At 34.0% G+C, this 25822-nt stretch overlaps 2 protein-coding genes and 1 long non-coding RNA gene across 3 annotated transcripts; 1 reads left to right on the forward strand and 2 right to left on the reverse strand.

Annotated features, from left to right (window-relative positions):
• Positions 1-2886: 2886 nt before the first annotated feature.
• LOC131435447 (ornithine decarboxylase-like) lies at positions 2887-4469 on the forward strand. Its single transcript, XM_058603344.1, has 2 exons — positions 2887-4239; positions 4299-4469. Exons 1-2 carry the CDS (start codon positions 3011-3013, stop codon positions 4375-4377), a joined length of 1308 nt encoding a protein of 435 aa, XP_058459327.1. The 5' UTR covers positions 2887-3010; the 3' UTR covers positions 4378-4469.
• A 7666-nt stretch (positions 4470-12135) lies between these two features.
• On the reverse strand, positions 12136-13809 carry LOC131435448 (translation initiation factor IF-3, mitochondrial). Its single transcript, XM_058603345.1, has 2 exons — positions 13409-13809; positions 12136-13355 (listed from the first exon to the last, which is right to left on the reverse strand). Exons 1-2 carry the CDS (start codon positions 13747-13749, stop codon positions 12902-12904), a joined length of 795 nt encoding a protein of 264 aa, XP_058459328.1. The 5' UTR covers positions 13750-13809; the 3' UTR covers positions 12136-12901.
• Positions 13810-14613: 804 nt separating this feature from the next.
• Positions 14614-15703, reverse strand: LOC131435449 (uncharacterized). The gene is made up of 3 exons (XR_009230496.1): positions 15615-15703; positions 14965-15057; positions 14614-14891 (listed from the first exon to the last, which is right to left on the reverse strand). It is a non-coding gene; the product is annotated as an uncharacterized LOC131435449 (long non-coding RNA).
• Between the last annotated feature and the right edge of the window lie 10119 nt (positions 15704-25822).

Consider the following 25822-nt stretch of genomic DNA (forward strand, 5'->3'; position numbering starts at 1 on the left):
TCTAGCTTGCAGAGCTTGTTAGTTTGTGGGCATAAAAACTTAATTCGGCACGACTGGTCCCCCCCTTTTCCTGTTCCGAAAGCACCGAAAGTGGTGAATAAAAACTCCAAAAATAGAACTCACTTCGATTTCTCTGCTATGCTTGAACCGATTTTTACAAATCGTGAACGGAATTAAAGCTCATGTTATCTTTAAAGCTACTGTGAAATTTCATCCGGATTCGACTTCCGGTTCCACAGTTACAAGGCAATAATTGTCAAAGTTTTGAAATCGCCATATAGATTGACAATATGTTCAACACCGAAAGAAGAAGAAAACACTAAACGAACGATGCGTACTTTGTTCCACTGTCTGCTACTGGTGTGTGATATTGGTAAAAGACGGTGCAGCGGTTGATAAATTTTTTAGCAATTCTAAGATAAGTGCGACCGAAAGAATAAACGAATGCCATTGAATTTAAAATTTATTTGAAAAAATATGCAATTTTCACAGCCGGTAGTGCAGTAATACCGTTCCAGTTGTGTAGTTGTGTCAATAATAATAATAGTAATAATAATAATAATAATAATAATAATAATAATAATAATAATAATAATAATAATAATAATAATAATAACAACAATAATAATAATAATAACAATAATAATAATAATAATAAAAATAATAATAATAATAATAATAATAATAATAATAACAATAATAATAATTATAATAATAATAATAATAATAATAATAATAATAATAATAATAATAAAAATAAAAATAAAAATAATAATAATAATAATAATAATAATAATAATAATAATAATAATAATAATAATAATAATAATAATAATAATAATAATAATAATAATAATAATAATAATAATAATAATAATAATAATAAAAATAAAAATAAAAATAATAATAATAATAATAATAATAATAATAACAACAATAATAATAATAATAACAATAATAATAATAATAATAATAATAATAATAATAATAATAATAATAATAATAATAATAATAATAATAATAATAATAATAATAACAATAATAATAATAATAATAACAATAATAATAATAATAATAATAATAATAATAATAATAATAATAATAATAATAATAATAATAATAATAATAATAATAATAATAATAATAATAATAATAATAATAATAATAATAATAATAATAATAATAATAATAATAATAATAATAATAATAATAATAATAATAATAATAATAATAATAATAATAATAATAATAATAATAATAATAATAATAATAATAATAATAATAATAATAATAATAATAATAATAATAATAATAATAATAATAATAATAATAATAATAATAATAATAATAATAATAATAATAATAATAATAATAATAATAATAATAATAATAATAATAATAATAATAATAATAATAATAATAATAATAATAATAATAATAATAATAATAATAATAATAATAATAATAATAATAATAATAATAATAATAATAATAATAATAATAATAATAATAATAATAATAACAATAATAATAATGATAATAATAATAATCCAATTTTGAGGTCATATTTGTTGCTGGCAAACAAACCAACTTCGGGTATATCGAATATCTGAATCCGGAATTTTAAATGGTGATTAAAAACTGCAGAAAGGATTTTCACAACTTATAGGTTCAATAGAAAAGTCTTACAGTTTCATACGAAATTCCTTAATTTGTTGTGGCTAAACAGGATTTGTAGAGTTTTTTCAACAGTGTTCTCAAATAATATTCCTCCTCCTCAATTGGAATATACGTTTTCCATTTAATCTATTGGAATGTACTCAGTTTCATCTAGTCGCTCTCTTTTCTAAAAAACTTAGACTATATTCCACCTTCCCAATTGGAATTAAACTGGCCGAAAACTAAAAAAACCTTTGATTTAGAGATTCCTCTGACTGCGCCATTGTCGTGATCATGATGATGTGTCCGTACGCTTCGCCATCTGCTACCTGATTGAGCCCGTGAATTTTTTTTTACATTAAATATTTTATTTATTATCCATTTTTTATCAACATTTATATACAGTGGCTACAATATTTAGTTATACAGTTTATAACTTTACATCTATGGTATTATCTGCTTAGTCTATGTTTTAATTTTATTTCTTATTGTTTCAGTTCTACATTGTTAGTGACTGTTATTTCACGTTTGGATTTATATCCTTCAAATCCTTCAAAATTCTTAACCGTGTGTGTGCGTGCACCTTTTAACGATTTTTTTCTGCACAATTTTCCGAGATGGCTAAACCGATTTTAACAAAATTAGGCTCACTTGAAAGCTACTGTTGGGCCATTGATCAAGCTCGAAGATAAAATGGCTCTGACTTCTAGTTCCGGAGATATAATGCTATAAGTGATGTAACCGACAAAACGCATTGTTTTTTTACCGCACTTTTTTCTCAGAGAGGGTTGAGCCGATTTCAACTAGCTTAGGCTCGTTTGAAAGCTGCTGGTGGGCCATTGATCAATTTTAAATGTAAATTAGCTGTGACTTCTGGTTCCGGTTATATAATGGTAAATTGATTTTAATAATATTAGGCTGTGGTAGGAAAGCTACTGTGGTGCTAATATCAGAAATCTTTATACTAAGCAATAAAACTTAATTTAGTACGACTGTCCAGGGCAACTTGTTAAAAGTGCCATCGGCAACCTAACGATAAACTAGGCCGAGCAGACAGACCAAAAAGGCAAAGAACAGAAGCGACTATCAAAAAAAAATTGTTTTCCATTGTCACAAATGTTCATACTTACCACAGTATTAACCATCATATACACCGAGCCGACCCCAATCGTACCACGAAAATAATAGAATAACTCAGCAATCAGACGTTGATGTTTTATTTCTGAAATTTATTACTGATAATGGAGCACAGCTAAAACCGAAGTATAAAAAAACTCATCTGATCAGTACACTGAACGTATTCAACGCCTGCGCAACAGCAATCAAGTTCACATCAATCCAGTAAGCGACTATGAGTGAAACTAACGTGAATTCATCAGATAACGACTTTATCCTATTAGATGATAACTCGAGTGTAACGATGGTCATAGACGAAATAGTGCGTTCACCGCCACGTGAAAATCCTTTCCATATTGTGGATCTGGATGACATCGTACGGAAACATCTGAACTGGCTTCAAAAATTACCTCGAGTTAAACCGTACTACGCGGTCAAATGTAACGATGATAAGGCCATACTACAGACACTTGCTCTACTAGGAACGGGATTCGATTGTGCTTCCAAGGGAGAAATCGATAAGGTATTGGAGCTAGGCGTAGAACAACATAGGATCATATACGCTCATCCGATTAAATCGATGGAATCTCTAAAGTACGCAAAAGCTAAACATATTACTACAATGACATTCGACAACGAACTTGAATTGGTGAAAATTGCGCAATTCTACCCAGAATCTCATTTGGTATTACGGATTCGGCACGATTCGAACAAAGCGTTAGTTCCTCTGGGAAAGAAATTTGGTTGTGATACCAAAGTGGAAGGTCCTTGGTTGCTTGAAAAAGCGAAAAAACTGAACCTTAATGTTGTGGGTATCAGTTTCCACGTAGGATGCGGAAGTTTGGATGCGAATAGTTTCTATCATGCAATTGGTGCCGCGAAAGTATTATTCGAGCATGCGTTATCGATTGGTTACAAATTTTCTTTGTTAGATCTGGGTGGAGGATATCCCGGAGACGCAGAGAAACCAATCGATGAATTTGCAACAGCAATAAACCGAGCACTAGACGAGTTTTTTCTCAATTTCACTGACATCCAAATAATTGCCGAACCGGGAAGATATTATGTCGGTTCGGCTGTGCAATTATTCACGGTGATTCAGGGAAAGAAAATTGTCCGTGATCCTAGTAACAATTCTAGAGCTCATCACGTGATGTATTATCTCAACGATGGAGTCTACGGGACACTGTTCGACTGGGTTAGTCTACGTGCAATTAACGACTTAGAAAGAGCGTGGCCTGTAATCACAAACTCAAAACGAGATAGAGTCTTATTGCCTACAACTATTTGGGGTCCGACATGTGATGCGACAGATATCATTTGCGAAAATGTGAATTTTCCGGAGCACCAAATTGGTGAGTATGTACAGTTCAAAAATGTAGGTGCCTACGGTATGACGTTTGCAACCAACTTTAACGGATTCCCAAAACCTAACTTGGAGATTTATGTCAAACAAAAGACTTGGTAAATCAAACAGTATTTTTTCTGTTCTCGGATAATAATTGTACGATGTACACTTTTAGGAAATCGCTGCTCGCCCTCAAGAACATTAACTGGAAGGACAAAACATTATTATTATTAGAGCAGTACGTTGAAACATAGTTCATTGATGGCAGTACTTGGTTAATTGATTTTTTTAATGTGTATGTAGACCACAGCTTATTTCAACCAACAATTAAAACCCAACGCTCCCAGCCTGTTTTCTTTCATATCGGTTCCATACAGTATACGAAGCTTCGCCGTTCAAATACTTGACCTTGACATCCATAACGTAATATCAAGTATAATTTACCATAGACTATTTTTTTATTCAATAATGTATTAAAATTTTTCGGCACGCTGCTTAAGCTCTAAGATGCCAAGGGTATTTTCTAATCTTAATTAACGACTAACTTAAAACTAGAATAGTATCATTAGACTATGTCATCTCGGGTTCTCGAAAATCCAATTTTCAGCTGGCGATCAGCAGTGGTCGATGAATTTAATATTGCATGAGTCTTCCAGATGGCGTTGGTAAATATCTATGCTGGCCGCATCCTTCGGTCCGTGTGTGGTTTTCGACTGGAGCGGTCTTCCGTGGGCGATGAAGCCATAGACTGTTCACAGCACGGTCCTCTCGAAAAGCCTAACGTGGTATTGATCACTTGCAATCATAGTCTAGGTCTGCCTTTATGCATTTCAATTCGATCAAACATTTATCGAACCGATCATGTCTCGTATTATGGTTCTCGATTCGAACTAGATCATCGAGCTTTGTTCAAGATCACTCGAAGAAGTATTAGATTATCGAGAAGTTTTGGCATTACTAATATTGATTATCTGTATTTTCAGGATTTTTTATATGTCATTATATATTTTATAAAGTTGACATGTTATGCTCCAGTCGGACTGTTTACAGAATCACTTTAATTGAGAGTATTTTTGTTATTTTTCTTTAATTTTTCCTTTATGGGCTACTCTGGTCGAGAGGGGTGGTTACAACGCTCCGCACTTTCCATACCAGACGAACTAGGCTATGGTCCCAAATGAACACTAGTAACGAAGGAGGAAACCGACCTATAATTGATAGGTTCCCTCCAGCATGTAACCCAAGCGACAGATTCCTTTCCGGTCATCAATTTGCAACGAAAGATACGAATATCTTCTATTGCAAGTTCGCCAGAGAGTTTGTCACTTGGGCAGGAAGTGTGTGCTTCACCCTGTAACCAGTCAATCATTGAGTCGTGCGTCTGTATCGTATTGGTATTTTGTCATCCTACCAACTGCTTCCGTGTCTTAAATGGCCTCGTCGATGAAACTTTGGAAAATTTCGCATTGTATCCGCTTCGGTCTTGGCCCTGCTTTCCTATATAGTCTTTTATGTCTAAAGCGGTACTTACAATTATTACGTTAAAGTTCCTAAATAGGTGTAGATAAGTTTGGTCTACTAACACTATCCATTCTAATCTACTCTAATTGTTTCTATCTTTGTCAACGTTACGTAACTTTTCCTTTTCCCCCATTGCATTGTTTTTTACTATGCCGGAGAAACCTGTTAATATCTCAAGCTGATAGATTATCAAGAATAAAGGAATAATAATAATAATAATAATAATAATAATAATAAAAATAATAATAATAATAATAATAATAATAATAATAATAATAATAATAATAATAATAATAATAATAATAATAATAATAATAATAATAATAATAATAATAATAACAATAAAAATAATAAAATTGATAGTAAAAATAGTAGTGCATTCTTTTATCATAACATAACTTACAAAAAGTTAGGTAATTACATAAAAAACCTATTTTTCTTCATTTTCTTGGGACATTCTAGGGTCTTTTTCCTTGGTCTTAAATCTTCGATGATAATCCTTTATTTCAACAGGCTCGTTTTTCGTTAAGAAAATAAAATAAAATAAAATAAAATCAGGTGTTAGTGAGCTTGCAAAATTATATAATGCAAAGATGCGCATTTAACACTATATTGCCCAGGAAAGTCACAATATGTACACAATGGAAGGATTGCTTAAAATTGCTGTGTGTGTATGTGTCAAATAATCTCACTAGGTTTTCTCGGAGATGGCTGAACCGATTTTGACAAACTAGGATTCAACTGAAACGTCTCGTGGTCCCATACGGAATTCCTGAATGTCATCCGGATCCGACTTCCGGTTCCAGAATTATAGGGTAAAGTGTGTTCAATATTGTACACCGTCACTTAAACCGGCGAAACAAAAGAAGTAAAAATATTTCTAAACTGGACTCAAAACTACACAAATCGATAGTCATTATTAGTAGGCAACTAAACAAAGCGATTCCGGCTATCCTGGTTCCCGGTATCCAGTTCCGGAAGTACCGGAAATAGTGGTCATATATACCAAAATGGATCTCACTCACTTTTCTCAGCGATGGTTTGACCGATTTCCACAAACTTAGATTCAAATGAAAGGTCTTCCGGTCTTATACGGAATGCCTGAATTTCATCCGGATCCGACTTCCGGTTTCGGGATTATAGGGTAAAGTGTGTTCAATATTGTACACCGTCACTTAAACCGGCGAAACAAAACACGTAAAAAATTTTCTAAACTGGTCTCAAAACTACACAAATCGATAGTCATTATCAGAAGGCAACTAAACAAACTGTTTTCGGCTATCCTGGTTTCCGGTATCCGGTTCCGGATTCCGGAAAGTGCATATAATAGTGAACCCATTTCGTTTTCCTAAGGATGGCTTACGCAATCAAAGCACTGTTTTATTCTGTATGTTATGCATAAACAAACTCTTGGTTTCTTTCAAAACTCGAAGAGAATTTTTTTGAATAGAGTACCACAATATCATATGTACATGAGAAAGGCATCATTACACCACTAGGTGGAATAAAACAGGTTTTAACGATATATCCACTAAGGCACACTGCAATAGCTTTCAGTTATTCTGTCAGTTTTTTTAAAGAGAGAATCTAATCATTTTGGCTGCTTTTGAGCACTTTAGGTCTTGGTCTCTCTAGTGTTGAGCACGCATCCAGGGAACAAGAACTACATGTATTTCGTGAAGAAATACTAGGTGTGATTGTATGAAATGGTCCACGTGAACCGTTCTCTTCCAGAAACACACATCTCGCACTTTCAGTTTGAAAGTGAACTGATCAATCAGTTTCGCCGTCATTGCAATTTGTGAACATTAGTACCGATACCGAACAGGATCGGAAAGATTTGAAAACTCCTCGACGGTTCATAAGAGGTCAATTTACTCTTATTCCTGATAACAATAGTCCTCTTTTTTGAATTAAATTCACCAGTTCAGGACCAATGTTATATATCAACATTAATCCCAACTGGATCAAGATAAATCAAATTGGTGACCAATTCCAGGCATAAGAATGTTCGAAACCACCTGATGACCTATTGTTAATTTCAAGCAGTATTAGTCCTGTCCACTCCGTGATCGATCCAGATAACATAATAATTTTCATCTTTTTTACATTTATAAGCGAACGATCGATCTCGGTATGGTCCGACTTTGTCAATACACGAAGTATAAATTGACTCCCACCCCCAACCGCCAAGCGCCCTGTAGTTCATCATCCAAAGCCTAGGGAGAGTATTATTGTTATTTTTCTTTAATGCACTGAAATGAAAATCTTATTTATATTCATTAGATTTGTCATATGGATCATATGCAGAATATAATTCATAGAAATTATATGGAAACTTATAATCTTTATTTAATGTGTACGTCAAATCTAAATGGACGTTATCATAATGAAAGTTATGAAAATATCCCATATAATTTATATGGAAATCCAATGAAAGTCGTGAATAGTTGTGTCCTCGATATTCATCAACTGCTCCAGACCATTTCTTCAGGAGGTTCCGCATCTCAATGTAATTTTAAATTGCTGACAAGACAGCTCATCCAACTTCGTTCAAGGGTATGCGTTCACGGACCATGAAGTGAGAAGTGAATATAATATGCGCTTCATAAATTGTTTCAATGTATGTTGTACGGATATCTACACTCAGGCAAATTGAGTAGTGAAAATCATAAGGCAAATCTTATGATGCATCAAAAATCACCAAAATCGAAATTTCATAAGATAAATATGAAAAATATACCTCTGCAATGTACATCTTATCTATCACTATTATAGTTTTCATACGAACAACTTATGAACTTCACAATATATGAGAGAAGTTATGTTTATCATAGAATTTTCGCACAATGTTCCTAAAAATTTCGTATAAATTTCATAAGGCGTTTTATTGGAATTCCTGTTTTCGGGATTTCATAAGGCGATCTTATGATTCGCTTACGATATTCTTGTGGCTAAAAATCATACGAAATCATTATGAAATTCCATATATTTTTTGCCTGAGTGTAGTAATGGTTCTAAGACGCGCCAATAAATTTGACTCAGACTGGAAATTTCATTCGTTATATGGAAATCCTGTAAAAATAACGTTAAGAAGAGTTTTATGTTTCATAAGATTATATCATATATTTGACATGATGTTGAACACATCTTGTAACTATTATTGGAAATGCTAATAGTGCAAAATCATTAGAATATCATATAATGTGAAAAAGAAAATTTAGCTCAGTGTGGGATAATGGTATCCCCATTCATCTCAGCTCCAATAGTTATCTCATATACGAAAACGACTAGCGACATCTTCTCTCCCTGTTCGATGGATTGACTTCAGTTTGAGTACTGAACAATTTTCGAACTATTTTTGCTGCCTCATTGCTTCTTAGAGACGAAGCAAAGATGTTGTATTCGATTTTATCACAGTTCGTTAATAACATTGTGACTTTATGCCACGCCTAATTCTTCTAAGGCACTTATTTCTTCGAATTTAAAACAAAAAACAGGTACGCCTTCCAATTCGTCTTGTAACGAAAACAATTTATTGACAGGTAGATCGACCTCGTCATCATCTTCTTCTAATGACAGTTACGCTAGTGTAATAGGTAGAAATCTACCACTTAATTCTTCTAACGATTTATTAATGTTATGTTTTAACTTTAATCTATAATGATATACGTGCTGTACGCTAGAGAGCTGGACTACAAGAGAGCTCAAATCGTTTATTCAGATGGTATATATTTACAAATAGATTTATTTACAATGTTGGTAGTAGATTTTATTGACAATCGAGCAGTAAATGTTTCGTCGAAGTACGTTCTTAGAATTATAGCACTGTAATTCATTTCTAATCACTTTTAGAATACAACAATTAATAGGTAGATCGGCCAAATCATCATCTTCTAATAGCAGTTCTAATGGCAGTCTACCTACCAATATTCCTTCAATGCCATTCGCTTCTTTAAACGAAGTCGATTTAGGCGATATAACGGAAAATAAAATGATCTTTTTTCAAATGATCATCCGAATGAATTCGACTTCATCACTTTTTGAAGCATTTCAAATCGGATGGCAATATGCAAATATTATAATGTATTTAAAATTTAACAGTGATGTTAAATAATTATTTGAATATTTTAAATTGGAATGCTCGATCTTTAAAATCGAGTGAAGATGAATTTTATAATTTTCTCAAAGTTCACTAAATTCATATTGCCATTGTGACAGAAACTTTTCTTAAACCAAATGTCAAATTGAAAAGCAATCCACATTATGTGGTTCATCGATTTACTGGAATGGGTGTTGGAGTTGCCATTTTTGTCCAACGGCAAATTAAACATCGAATTTTACCTTCTTTCAATACTAAAGTTATTGAAAGCTTGGGAATCGAAGTTAAAACCATTCATGGAATTTATTTCATCGCTGAAGCATATTTGCCATTCCAATGCACCGGCGAACAATTAAATTTCTTTAAAGGCGATTTGCAAAAACTCACAAGATATCGACCGAAATTTTTCGCAATAGGGGACTTAAATGCTAAGCAAGTCCAGTGGAATTGTAGGCAAAATAACAGTAATGGTGAAATACTTCATAATCAACTGAGCTGGTTGTCGTGCCGCTGACGAGGAGGTCTTGCCTCTTGCTTGCGTTTCGGAGCCATTTCCAAAACGGAAATGTTACTTCACAGTTCTTCATCCCAGTAATCCGACTTGTTTCTCTTCCGTGAAAAAACCCTCTACAATTGATCTGGTTCTAACAGATCAAAGTCACATTTGTAGTGAACCGATTACACATGCTGACTTTGACTCAGATCATCTTTCTGTAACATTCAGACTTTCCAACGAAGCTATAATTAATCCAATTAGTTCCATATTCAACTATCATAGAGCTAATTGGTTGGATTACAGATCTCACAGTGAAAATCATGTGGATCATGAAACTATTTTTGAAAATTCTGCGGATATCGACACAGCAATTGATAATTTGAATCATTACATTATCGAAGCTAGAAATCTTTCAGTTCCCAAAGCTCCTATCATCGATGACCATCTTCATCTGCTCATTCGGTTGAAGAATGTTCGTCAACGACAATATCAACGTTCTCGTGATCCTGCTATGAAAAACATAGTTAAGGATTTAAAAAAAGAAATTAAACCTAGATTTACTCTTCTGCGAAAGGAAAATTTTGCTAAAGAAGTTGAACAAATTAAACCATATTCTAAACCTTTCTGGAAACTTTCTAAGGTTCTTAAGAAACCTCAGAAACCAATTCCTGCTCTCAAGGAAGGAAATCAAATACTTCTTACAAATGGCGAAAAAGCTCAAAAACTTGCTCAGCAGTTCGAGAGTGTCCACAATTTTAATCTGAACGTTGTGAGTCCTATTGAAAATGAAGTCTCACTGAAATATGATCATATTTCAACCCAAGTGTTATTACAAGATGACATTATTGAGACGAATTTTGATGAAATTAAGTCAATTATAAGGAAACTTAAGAACATGAAGGCTCCTGGTAATGATGGAATCTTTAATATTTTTATTAAAAATCTTTCCGATGTTGCCTTGAGACTCTTGGTTAAAATTTTCAACGAGTGTATTTCATTAGCTTACTTCCCAAAAAGATGGAAAAACGCTCAAGTAATTCCTATCCTCAAACCTGATAAAAACCCAGCAGAAACGTCAAGTTATCGACCAATTACTATCTTCTATCAGTAATCTTTTTGAAAAAATTATCTTGTTGAGAATGGTGTCTCATATAAATGAGAATACAATTTTTTTTTACCAGAGCAGTTTGGATTTCGTCATGAACATTCAACTACTCATCAAGTTGTAAGAGTAACGAACATGATAAAAGCAAATAAATCTTCTGGGTTATCCACTGGAGTTGCTCTTCTAGACATAGAAAAAGCATTCGACAGTGTTTGGCACAAAGGTTTAATAGCAAAAATGTCCAGTTTCCTATTTATTTGATCAAAATGATTCAAAATTATTCAACTGATCGTACTCTTCAGGTTAACTATCAGAATTGTAAATCTGAATTGCTACCCGTACGAGCAGGTGTTCCGCAGGGTTCGAGCGTAGCTCCAATCTTGTATATTATTTTCACTTCTGATCTTCCAAATCTACCCGGTCAGAAATATCTGGTATATACCAAATCTGGTTGTCAGAAATCGCTATTCTGTGACGACACAAGGCTGTTAGCCAGAGGTAGAAATCTAAGAGTGATCTGCAGTCGCCTACAAAAAAAATTAAATGTCTTAAGTGATTATCTGTCAAAATGGAAATTTAAACCAAATGCAGCAAAAAAGCAATTAATTATCTTTCCTCATAAGCCAAGAGCTTCTTTTCTTGGCTTGGAATTGACATGGTCTGATCGAGCTAAATACTTAGGTTTAACGTATGACAAAAACTCACTTTCAAGGATCACATTGAAAGAATCCAGGCAAAGTGTAATAAATATATTAAATGTTTATATTCTCTTATAAACAGAAATTCTAAGCTCTGTCTAAATTAATTTATAAGCAAATTTTCAGAGCAGCCATGCTTTATGCAGTACCAATTTGGTCAAGCTGTTGTTCCACCAGGAACAAAACGCTTCAAAAGATTCAGAATAAAATTCTGAAAATGATTTTGAAGCGTCCTTCATGGTTTAGTACAAATAAGTTACACAGACTCACAAATATAGAACCATTAGAAGTAATGTCACATAATATTATAAGCAAATTCCGACAAAAATCGATGCAATCTTCAATTGAATCGATTCGTTCTCTGTATTAGTTAGTAAGTTAGTATATAAGTTCCTTTTCCCCATTACACAATACAAGTAGGTTTAGAATTTTCCCTACACAAAAATCTCAGAATTGCGGAAGCAAATGATATCCTCATGGTAATAACCAAATCATGTATTCAAAAATCTTCAACATCACTTTGTCGTTCTAATGAAAAAATGGCTTAGTTAATGCATAGTGACAGATACATTGCCCGCTTTGATTTGAAAGTCTAGTAGTTTGATCTTTTTTTATTGTCATAATACACAAGCAAACTTCTTTCCGCACTCCAATTTAAATGCGCAGCATACTTTCAACCTCGTAAACCATACAAACACAAAAAACGTGAGGTAATATATGATTATCTAGAAGAAAAATCTCTTAATATATATGTCCATAGCGCGTACTTCACCATCAGCAACAATCCAATGAAAACAACTGGTTTAGCTTTTTGATAATTGCTCATTTGAAGATTCTCGTGCTCCGGCTTTGATTGTCACGCAAGCAGTCGCGCATAAGTATGAAACGTTCGAATTGAATGTGTGTCTGAAATACAACTTTTCTGATTTGCTTCATATAAATCTTTCTTATTTGATTTGGTAATTTCCTGGTCACTACTACTTGTAATGGGCAAAATAGTGAATCTCAAGTTGTTTTCGCTGAAACGTTGCTGTACTATTTTCCCAATGCCCTTAATAGTTTCTTCAAACCGAGCAGCAACTGCTTCCTGTTTGGTCTTGTCACCATCTCCGGAAACGACGACCCGAACCTCGTAATTCTTTTTCAACCATTTCATAACATTCTGACATTTCGAATTCAAATCATGATTGGTAATTCGAGCACTAATTGATAACAGCTTATTGCCTTTTATGCTCTTTTCTTCTCTGTTCATATTTTTCTTTTGTCGACGCTTTAAATCTTCTGTGAGAAATTCCGCGCTAGTCATGAGTCTGAAAATAATATACTTTGCAGGTTTTATCTAAATTGACATATGGTATAGTACTTATAAACCGGACGATGTGTCTTAATGTCCAAATCGATAATCTTTACCAGTTTTAAATCACGTCGTTTAGAAATTTTCTGTGCCTCATCTATACTCACGATGGTGACGGTTTCATCGGTTCCAACCAGCGTAATTTTCGATGAAGACTTGGGCTTTACACTATCTGTACTCTGGCCCGAATCACTCGATCCAGAATGAGTTTTAGCTGTGTGAACAGAATGATGTATAAAACTCACTGCCGCTACTGGTGTACTTATCGTCGGCAAACAAGATTGGAATGAGCCAGTAATTATCAATCTATTACGTATAGAACAACGTAAAATATTGCCAAAAATATTCATTTTTACTTTTTGAAATTTTCCAATATAATAATACTAGAGTGACGACAGCTGTTCGTTCGGAATGACAGCTACCAGTTCCAAACCAGGGATGCCAGGCCATTTTTTCTAGAATCTGTTTTCAAGAAAAAAAACCTGTCTGTGAAAACCTGTGCCCGTTTCCCGTACCATAATAGCAGATCGGAAATCAATTTGGTGAGCAAAAAAAGGTCTCACTACCAACACGCTCTGTATTTTTTGGTGCTAAACTATGCTCGATTTCAAAAATCTGTGAAAATCTGTGATTTATTCCAGAATCTGTTAAAATCTGCGATCATTTTCAAAAATCTGTGAAAATCTGTGTCATTTTTAAAATCTGTGCAGAAAATTGAACATCTGTGAAACGCAGATTAATCTGTGAACCTGGCATCCCTGTTCCAAAAAAAAGAGCAAACGACCTGTCAATTCAATGTAAACAAAGATATCATATCTACAAGACATCAAGCTCTCACATTTCCCGAACAAATAATTGGCAACATCCTTTTTTGCGAGCATGGCGCCCTCAGGCGAGTCCGCATCGAATCTCGCACATAGAAATACACTCAAAATAATAATCATATTATAGTTACGTGAAAAGTTATGTGAATATTATCCACCCTACTTTTCACGTAGGTTTTAATGGACTGGTAATTAAAAGCTGTTTAATGCATAATCCAGTAAAAGTTACGTGTATCATAGGTAAAATGTAATGTACTGTTCATATCACATTTATCTATCAGTTCATATCAAATTTAGATACCAGAAAATTACTATTTTACATATTGGTTGAAGTCGAAAGGAAGATTCCAGATTTTGAAATGAAAAATGCCATGAAATATAAAAATTTATTTCAGAAAATTGTCATATAATTCCAATGGCTTAAAAAGCAACTAATAACGTCGTGGTATCTCAAATCGACAAGCCTCCAGAAATCGTTTATGTTGTCACTGCCATCCAACCGAAGCCGAAGTAGAGATCCAAGAACTCCCACAAGTTGAAGTCGCATTACATGGTTCCAGTGTCTCTAGTTTCATACCGACGGCCTGTTTGAAGCATTCGGCAGGAGCGGGTAAACTTCCGGACTCACGCAGGCACTCGGTCCAGTTGAACACATGGAAACTTTCATACTGGAATGGTCCGGTCGATGGAGTAAAAAATTGTAATTAAATAACTTTTCACGCAAATATTTACACTACTTACACTTCGAGGGCCACTGCTCGCCATTTTCAAAATGGAGTTTTTCACACTGGAAATTCACGTAGATTGTTTGACGTTTGGTCAATTCACGTAAACCTTATGTGATGATTATATTCATTTTAGGGGATGTTCGTATAACATTCATTTTCGTCACTTAAATATTCAATTTGACATTTGAAACCATTCTACATGATTTTTAAAATGAATCGAACGTGAATTTTTATTTGAGTGTAGGGAAAAGAAATGTCAAATTCACTCGCATAGCGTTTTGGCAGACCCTGTCAGCTTGGAGCGAAGTCAATCTTCAGCTCAGCAACGCCATCGCACGGCATCACATTCAACATATCATGGGTGCGCAACCCTGCTATTTTGAGTCGCACGAATTTGACATTTTTCTCCCCTACTTCTATGTATAAGATTCGATGCGGACTCTTCTGGGGGCGACATGCTCGCAAAAAAGGATGTTGTCCATGATTTGTTCGGGAAATGTGAGAGCTGGATATCTTGTTAATATGATGTCTTTGGTTTTGGCTACCTGGGCAGCCATGGTCACCGAACGGCTACCAAAATTGATTCAGTGACGGTTGTCAAATCCAATTTGACAAAACAAAGTCGCCTGTATCTAAGTTAGCCGAACGTTTTCATCTTCTCACCTTCGTTGAAAATGTCAAAGATTTCAATGTGAAAAAATCCTGGTGTATACCTAAGACAAAACCTGACAACTGGCTTCTTATTCTTCCTTCCGAATCATCCTTCTCGTCATTTTCGCCCTGTAGAATAAATACCAACGTATCGGCTACAGTGTAGCCATATTTACAGATTTTTTTAATAACTATGCTAGGAAAAAAATATTACATTTAAATTTTAAGACTTTAGGTTTATGATTTGAAATAAACATAAAACATGTTTTAATGAATGCATTTCTTTATTATATATTAATGCTTAAAAACAATTAATTGAGCTTTGATGACAAAACACGAAATATCTCATGATGAACGAAAAATCGAATCTATTGTTGACGTATTACCGGATCCTTGGAAACCGGAAAAAATCAGGTTTGGATAGAAATGCTTAATGCGATCACAGTGTGGAACACAACAGTTCATTCTTCTCGTATAACTAAACACACATTCGAGTTTACACTAATTTAACAAATCTTTGTTGGTTACACTTTAATTTACTAAAAAGAAAAACGGCTTGATGCCTATTTTAATTACACAGTCCTGAAAATTTTCATTTTCATTGGTGAGCTAAAATTACACATTTTAATAAATTTGTTTTCTGATTTTCTTTATACTTGGTATCATTGCTCGCGTACCCTGCAAAAGTTTTTCGTTTTCACAATGTGCAGGTGGCAACATCAAATTCAGCCAATCAGAAACTGGTCCATTTTGGAACAAAAGCAGCCCCCCCAGATGTCAGGTCTTGTCTTAGGTGTATACGGTTGTATCGTTTGAGTTGTATATCTGGCAGCGGTGAGGCAGTCGGGCACCAGAATGTCTGCCAGCAATATTTTTCCAGCTGGCAGCATTTAGTCAGCCATCTGGCAGCCATGCATATGCGGGGTGTTGCTATTTTGGCGCGCATGCCCGCATATTCATGGCTGCCAGATGGCTGACTAAATGCTGCCTGCTGGAAAAATATGGCTGGCAGACATTCTGGTGACCGATTGCCTCACCGCTGCCAGATATACAACTCAAACGATACAACCGTATACACCAGGATTTTTTCACATTGAAATCTTTGACATTTTCAGCGAAGGTGAGAAAATGAAAACGGATTTGACAACCGTCACTGAATCAATTTTGGTAGCCATTTGGTGGCCATGGCTGCCCAGGTAGCCAAAACGCTATGCGGGACTGCACTACACGCAGAGAAATGGAGCTTGTTTAAAATAACAAATCGGATAGTAGATTTTTAAATCTGATTCATGTTGATTTCAAGCTAGAATATGATTGTTTTAAACCATTTTCTCCCTTCAACATCAACAAAGATCTCTGTTCAATGTGAATAAATATTTTGGTCTTACCAAAGGAAAAAAATAATTGTTCCAGCTGATTTTATTGTTGAAATAATTCATCAATGTATTGCGTATTAACAAAAGCAGAGTTGATTTTATTCGCAAAATCTATGTTGATTCAATTCTGCTTTATCTTTATGTTAAGACCAAAATTTATTCGTTTTATTTGTTGTCTTATATGTGTAATGATACAACAAAGTTTATTGTTCAAAAGAACCGTATCAGTCCTATTTCTTATAAACCAGAGCAATTTTTTAAATGGTGAATGAACAGAAAAGTTTTTTACGCATTTCAAAAGTAAAATTCTATCTGCTTATATATTTCAACAATCCAAGCGTAAGTATTGATAGTTAATAATATTAGAAACTGCAAAAACAACTTTATTAGAAACAATATTAGAAACTTTCTTAACAACATATATTTGATGCAGGTTATCTCTATCTTCACCGGAAGAGCACCGGGAAAGGGTACCGAATCATTGAATACTATAAAAAGTTATATTGGATTGATTGTGGTACGTAGATAAATATTATAAATGTATGGAATATAAATGTAATTGAAATTCCTTACAAATATATAAACTGAAGAAAAATGTACCAAAAACAAGCCTTCAAATTATTTCGAAAGAAATCATTCTACTCGCAAAAACAAAACAAAATGAATAATTTTTATAAACAAAAGCGTAAGTTGAAATACTGATCATTTCAAGTTGATATCTAATCATTTATTTCAACTGCCAAGTTTATAAATTCAAAACACTATAAAGATTACCTTTATCCAAAATTAGTTCATTTTAAACTGATTTTGCAAGTTGAATTTACTATGAAATTGTTTGTCAAGAAATTGACAGGAACGCACAATTAAAATATTTATTGGTATTAACAAAATATTTATAGAAACAAACTAATCCACTGAGCAAAATCAAATACCTAGATTTATTATTTCAAGCAACAATATTTGCTATATTAAACCAATTTTTCTTTTGTCACTATTTCAACAATATAAATCGTTACGTGAAACCCAGATTTAGTTACATTTACAATATTTTTCTCTGTGTGTACATTTGACATTATATGTTGAATGCAGAGATGCCAGATATTTTCATAGAAATCTGTATTGCTTCGCATAAAAATCTGTATTCACTAATAAAATGGATTTGTTACAATAAAAAGATGTTACTCCAATAGGTTATCGTTATAGAATAATAGGTTCAAAAATCATTCATTCTTCATATCTTCTTAAGTCCTTACCGCGCTCACAAGAAAATTCAGCGACGAAATTTGATATTTTTATCTATAACAATTAAATTGTAATATCATATGATTCCAACGCCCAATATGCAATAATCAAGTCAGGTAAAAAAATTCTAAGTCTGACAATAAAGTTTCATGATGGCGTGACTTCCTTAGTTTCAAATTATAATATAAATGTATTTCAGTGTTCAATAACAATAATACAAACTATTTACGGACACGACCAGAGATGTCAGGTGAAAGTTTCAAATATCTGCAGACAGGGTTTCAAAAGTCTGTATATGTGAAAAAAAAATCTGCAGTCAGCAAGCATGCCTTGCTGGCAGCAACTTCTCTATTAAGTATGGCACGCAAAACTGATTTGGCGAGCAAAAAAAGCGAAAAACTCGATTTTCAAAAGTCCGAAAAAGTCTGCACAAAAAAATGTCTGCAGCACAATATCCGAAATCTGCAGATTTACAGACAAATCTGCAGGTCATTTTTTCAAAAATCTGTGTTCGAACCAAAAACCTGTCTGTTAAAATCTGTGCCTGTTTCCCGTACCATAACAGCAGATCGGAAATCAATTTGGTGAGCAAAAAAAGGTGACGAAATCATTTTGGTGAGCAAAAAAATGTCTCACTACCAACACGCTCTTTACCATGTTCCTCCACCGCTCTGTACCTTTTGGTGCTACACTGTGATCAATTTCAAAAATCTGTGAAAATCTATGATTTATTCCAGAATCTGTGAAAATCTGTGATCAATTTCAAAAATCTGTGAAAATCTGTGCCATTTTCATAATCTGCGCAGAAAATTGAAAATCTTTTAAATACAGATTAATCTGTGAACCTGGCATCCCTGCTGCAGATCTGGCATCTCTGTTTTTGACATTGGCAGCAGAGATGCCAGGTCTGCAGATTTGTCTGTAAATCTGCAGATTTGGGGCATAGTGATGCAGACATTTTATGTTGTGCAGACTTTTGCAGACTTTTGAAATTCTCGCAGACTTTTGCAGATTTTGGAAATTCTCGCAGACGTTCGTCTATATTTACAGACTTTTGAAATTTCCGCGACATTTTTTTTTTTTTGCTCGTTCAAGTCAGTTTTGCGTGTCATACTTTATAGAGAAATTGCTGCCAGCAAGACATACTTGCTGACTGCAGATTTTTTTTTTCAGATTTACAGACCCTGTCTGCAGATATTTGAAATTATTACCTGGCATCTCTGATTGGCAGATATTACGAAAAAATTGAAAATGTGGTAATATTTTGGGCGAGACGAAGTTCGACGGGTCAGCTAGTTTTTAAATAAAAACATTATATAACTGAATACTCTTAGCGTACAGAGTCATTGCATGGCTAGTACTATGATCCTATGGACACTAAGAATCCTTCCAGGTCGGAACTCGAACATACGACAACTGGCTTGTAAGACCAGCGCCTTTTGCCCTGAACCGCCAACCGGGGAGATATGCAGAATTAGTAAATAACCAGTTCTTCTTAGGCTGTGAACCATTCCGCGGTTAATTTTAACTTTTGGTTAAAATCTGACACTCGAGCGGTTAATTTGATGTTGTCAAAAATAACCCTGCTCGACAGAGATGCCAGATATTTTCATAGAAAATCTGTATTAGGTGGAATGGAAAATCTGTATATATCTGTATTCACCAAAAAACCGAATTTTGCATAATGAAAATAAAGTGCGGTATTGTTATTCCAATATTTCTTGGTTTTATAATGAGAAATTCAATAATACACGACGAAATTAAATGTTGGCAAATTTACATCAACAATCAGAATCAACAAAACGCAATTTCGATTTCATATACTTTTATAATATTGTCTTGGTAAGTTGATGTGGGATCTAAGCGCTCAACTTCAAATACCAACACCATTTTAAGATTTACAGATCAGTTTGTGATTTGCCCATTTATTACGAAATTTTTTTCTCGTTTCGAGCTACCGAAAAGAGCTCAGACGGAAAAAAAATGTTCTTTGCAATTTTTTTGTGAAATCTGTATAAATCTGTATTAAGTTTAGGAAATCTGTATAAAATCTGTATTCTGTATGAAATCTGTATGCGCATGTTAAAATCTGTATAATACAGATAAATCTGTATAAATGGCATCTCTGCTGCTCGAGAGCATGGTTATTTTTGACAGATCGATAGTTATTTTCTGACACTGAAAAAAATCTTGCAATGAAAATGCTAATATTAATTCTTTAGTTGAAATTATTTCCAGTGGAAAATAAACCCGAATAATTTTCCGTCTGTCAAATTTTGAAATGGGCCGCAGTTTTAGTTAAATTTAACAAAACAACACAAAATAACCACTCAAGTGTCAGATTTTAACCAAAAGTTAAAATTAACCACGAAATGGTTCACAGACTTAGAATTCAAGCATAAACTATAAAAATTTGCTGGAAATTAACAAAAAGGCCTACCTTAGTCAGCATCATTCATTGCACTAGCTGGAGTGTAATGAAATGGCGTAAGTCGCCCAACTTTTACACTAACACATTCATAAAATGAGAGAATATTCAATGACATTTATAATGTCACTTTCAATCGGGTTGTTCGAGAACCCAACTCAGGCGAAAATTCTAGCACTGAAAAATCGTGCAGTCGAGTAAGAATTGATTTCCCACTTAGAAAAAAACGTTCAACGGTGGTCCTTCATTGGTCCAATACGTTGGGTCATTGGTCCAATCAATCGTTCAACGGGAGGCCAACACGGGACCTTCTTTTGCCGATATTGAAACAGACCGTTGAACCGAATGCCATTTTTTTCGTTCAACAAACCCGCCAGACAGAGGTCCATTGTTGAGCCATTTTTAACATGAGGAGTTGGAGCCCCGTTGGACTAGTTTTACTGCAGAATTTCTGAAGTTTTTTCCACTTATTTGTTTAAACTAACAATACATACCTGCACAATACTTCTACTTCACGTAGAATAACAACAAATTTTGTTTCTATGTAAAGGTAACACTTAATGTTCACACTATTTTTGCGAGAGAAAAACAACAACAAACCGTTCCAGCAAATTGAACGAATATTTCGTGCAATATGTCGTTCAACAAGCGCTCAAAAACCAACAAAATTGAACGGCCTGCTTACAGGGTGTTCTTTCCGCCATTTCGATAATGACCCACTTGTGAGGAATTCTGGTAATAGTCAGAAGGCTGGCTGCATTCCGGCTGCTGTCAAAATTGTCCAGGCGAAATTGCGTCATTATTTCGCCGTACGTGTCTTGTTTATTTCCCTCTTCTTTCTTTTTTCTTTTTTTTTTATTCGACTTCATTTGATATTCGTTAATCCCGCATGTACTTACAAAAAAAGAATCTTGAGACGAGGTAAATGAGATTGAAATATGGATATGTTTGGTAGTGAAAAAGCAATGTTATTGTCAATAACATTCTCCTTGATTAGTATATATGAAGGGAAATAACTTATTGCCTTTCATATGTATCTTTTATTAAAAAAATAAAAGTAAGACGCTTACAGGGTCCGGCACTCGAAGTGTAACCAACTTCAGAACGCTCGCGCAGCTGACGCACGGGCATCAGCTCTCTAGAAATTTGCTAAATGACAGTTCGGAGTTGTATTGTTTACAAGCGCAAGAAAGCATTTTGCCAAAAGTGAACGCGAAAAAAAAAATCTTGACTTGAGAGAGCGAAGGAGTTGCTTCGTTTGGCCGAAAGCGGTCAATTTCCGAACATTGTATTTTCTGACGAAAAATTTTTTCCAATTGAGCAATTCGTAAACTCTCAAAACGATAGGGTTTACTTGACCGACCGTTCATACGAGAATTTGAGTCATCGATTGGCCACCAGGAGGCAGCACCCGCAACAGATAATGGTTTGGGCCGCTGTAACCGCATATAGGCGCTCTCCAATCGTTTTCATCGAGCCTGGCGTCAAGGTAAATGCGACATATTATCGGGAAAGTATTCTGGAGGTTGCTTTGAAGCCGTGGGCAGACAAACATTTCGGTGGCAGACCATGGACGTTTCAGCAGGAGTCGGCACCGTCTCACAAAGCTCGAGTGAACCAAGAATGGCTGAAAAACAACGTTCCGAACTTCATCACGTCCACACAATGGCTCTCGAATTCACCAGATGCGAATCCAATGGATTATTCTCTTTGGGCCATTTTGGAGAGCAAAGTCCGAACTAAAAGATACACTAGTCTCGAGGCGCAGAAAAAAGTTATTGTCCGCGAGTGGGCCTAAATACCTGCAAGTCACATTCGGCAACTTGCGATTCGTTTTTTGACCGTCTCAAGGCCATACCCAAGTAACATTTTTAATATTAATAAATACTTGTAGCTATCTTCAATGCTACATAATAAACCTTGCATTAAAACTTTAAACTCCACGAAAGCCTACTGAAAACCTCTATAAGAGCTTGTTCCCGCCAAGTGGACCATTCTTCATAAGGTTTATAAAGCAAAGTGAAGAATCATCATAAAGCTGCGTTAAAACTTCAAATTAAAGATAATTTTGAAACCAGCTTTACGATCAACATTAAATTTATTTGGATGGAACGAATTCCACTATGAATAAACTGTCGTTTTGGTAATATTATTCTTGACTATATGTGTGTCATGTCTGCTTTCAATGCAATCAGTAAGAATTTATTGGATTTTATTTACAAGTTTGAGGCTTTTACCGAACGTGAAAACTTCATGCGCTTTTATTTTTATCGTGAATGTATGGATAAAAATAAGAATTATAACTAATCGCCTTGAAATAAATACGGTTTTTGCGAAAGTCTCCATGATTTATGAAAATGATTTTCTGTGATTTACCGTCTTTTTTGTATAAAACTATTTCGTGGCGATAAAACTTGTGCATACGTTTTGAAAATGAATCATAAAAGTCCATCATACTTCCTCGTTTTTGCATTTCGAAGTTTATTTGATGTCAATAAAGGCTACGGCAAAGAACATCGTAATGGCGGCCATTAAATTTTCTTTAATGCAAATTACACTTAATCTAAGAAGCAATAAATCAAATAGCCCACAACAGGAGTGTCATAAATGTACTTTAGAACCCTCAAATTTGCTCTGAGTGAAACTGTCATTCAATGAACACGCACACACACAAATCTAGATTTATGAAAGAATTTTACTGACAATAATGTTTTACAGAAAAATTTTTAAAGCAATATTAAAGCGTTTGCATGGTTTTATTCTAGTACAAATTTATTTATTTTTAGTCCAGTTGTTAGTCTAGGTAAAAGGTTTTATAGAAGCTTTAAAAACTATGATATTACTTGTCAAAAGCGACACTTATTATAGTTGTTATAAAACAAGTAGTGATTGAACAATCAATTACAAAACTCCTATAAATTATAATCAAAACCATAAGGCATTCGAATTGTTACTTGGGTAGTCAAGGCAAAAGGTGGTCATATCGAGCAAAAGTGAAATTATTCTGAATTTTGTATTATTTTTACACATTTTGTACTTTGAATTAAGTAAAAGTAATTTTCCAAACTGAATTTATGCCCTTTTTAATTGGTTACACTTCGAGTGTCGGACCCTGTAAAATGTTGAACCGATTCAAAACGGTTCTGCCAATCTTGTATGGCAAGAATCCGACAGAAAAGAACCGTTAATAACCGCTAGTACAAAATCGGTACCCATACCCGTAAAAAAATAAACCATTGATTTTACAGCATAAACAATTGATTCACAGTTAGATATATGGGTTACAATGCATTTTATTGTATCTTGACAAGATTTCCAACGATTCAATATATTGTTTCTACGATTCTACAATTGAATTTATTGTACACGTGGTGTTTTAAACAATATGCACACTGTACATTTTATTGTTTTCCAAGAAAACATATATGAGAAAACTTTATGATTTGAATTGTTACGATACTTAACAACCTATACATTCTATTATAAAAAGCATTTTCACACTTGATTGAATAGTGTATAACAATACATTAAAATATTTTTCAATGGTCAAAGCAAAATTGTAGCAGCTTTTGTAACAACAAATCGTATTGTTTTTCTACAATATTTTTTATTCGGGTATGCCATACGATCAGCCCCCTGCTATGACGTCATGAAACTGTGGCCAGCATCATTCAGCAAAAACCAAAACAATGAAGAAAAATGGCTAACAAAAAACTGGATATTACAAACTACTTGTTTATTCAGTACCCTTTAAAGCACTTCCCCGCAAATAATCGATCAGAATATCATCACTACGATAAGAAAATTAAGATTTTACTCGAATTGAAATGCTCGAATGTTTGTTTACCGTACTCTGAGCGCTCTGATTGCCCACCAAATGCCCCAGATGTTGGCTACGCTAGCACTTGCTGCAGCGCCCTATCCTTGCCACCGGGCTGCATACGATACCAAAACCCCTAAAAAAGTGGAAATTATTTCTCTATGCTACTTTCGACTATTATTTCGTATTTTTGTTACATTGTTTTACCTGCTAAAGAACCGCAAACATAAAGTATTATGTGAGATATTCTAAATTTATTTCGCAGACTTTTAAAGACTGGCCTTGCATTTTATTAACTTGCCTTCGTGGTTTTGTTGACTACCCTTGCATCCTGTTCCAAGTCGATGCAGAATTATGTTGCGAAATTCTTTTGGATAAATAACAACATTGTCATTATAGATAACTGCATCGATAAGCTTGTATGTGTACATCTGATGAAGTCTTACATCTGTAATGGTGAAATTGACTTCCATCGTTTTAATTGCTTATATTACTCGTGCGCTCTGTCAAATATCATTTTGGTATTATTGAGCAACGTCACTATTTTGAATTTGTGATTCTACAATTTGAGTAATACAAAAAATTATAATGAATTATTTTGAGACCAGTTAAGCATAGATTACTGATAAGTTAATCTAACAGCAGTTTTTTTACAATTGGTTCTATTGAGCTTCGGCCATTCCAGAATTCTTAGCGGTGGTACAAGCAGGATTTTCGATTATCTGCATATTCAAAAGCAGTTTTAATGCAAAATGTGCTATTTCACTCCCATCCAATAGTGTAGCTTTTGATTCCTTTAAAAATTAGGCTTTACTTGGCCGGTCTAACATAGTATCTGATCATCAACATGTTAAATTCCCATATAGATAACTTCAACCGTCTATTCCTATTCATTGCATCACAAAGAATATATTGCATCATTTTCTTCATTACTAACGTTACATCAATGTTGTTGCGTTTCGGAATCTAGGATTGTTGTGTAATTCAACTTGTCAACATTTATTCGTGTTAATTGCGAATTACTCTAGTCTTGATTGTTTGAATGCTTCTTCCAAATATTAATCCTTATAATATAATATGTTAATACTCACTTAACATATTTTTACAAGCACAATCGTTGATAAATTATCGCAATACAAACAACTACTTGATAATTGCCCAATTACTTGCGATAGTTATCTGCCAATCATGCGTGTGCGATTGTAGTTATACAAGGCATCAAGCGGCACCCTGACGCAATGCTTGCATACAAATGCCTTCAAGTTATCTATTAGAATAAGTACTTTGCATAGCTTATCCTCCTTGTAGTACTCTAATTCGTTCTAATCAAGTGCCGACAACTTAATCACAGCGT

The sequence above is a fragment of the Malaya genurostris genome, chromosome 3 (genome assembly GCF_030247185.1).
Source record: "Malaya genurostris strain Urasoe2022 chromosome 3, Malgen_1.1, whole genome shotgun sequence".
NCBI lineage: Eukaryota > Metazoa > Arthropoda > Insecta > Diptera > Culicidae > Malaya > Malaya genurostris.

Excerpts from the sequence above, each read along its gene's own strand:
- LOC131435447 (XM_058603344.1), top strand. The coding sequence starts at position 3,011 with ATGAGTGAAACTAACGTGAATTCATCAGATAACGACTTTATCCTATTA. Across the intron at positions 4,240-4,298 it reads TATGTCAAACAAAAGACTTG|GAAATCGCTGCTCGCCCTCA; the intron begins GTAAATCAAACA and ends GTACACTTTTAG.
- LOC131435448 (XM_058603345.1), bottom strand. The coding sequence starts at position 13,749 with ATGAATATTTTTGGCAATATTTTACGTTGTTCTATACGTAATAGATTG. Across the intron at positions 13,356-13,408 it reads ACACATCGTCCGGTTTATAA|ACTCATGACTAGCGCGGAAT; the intron begins GTACTATACCAT and ends TATTATTTTCAG.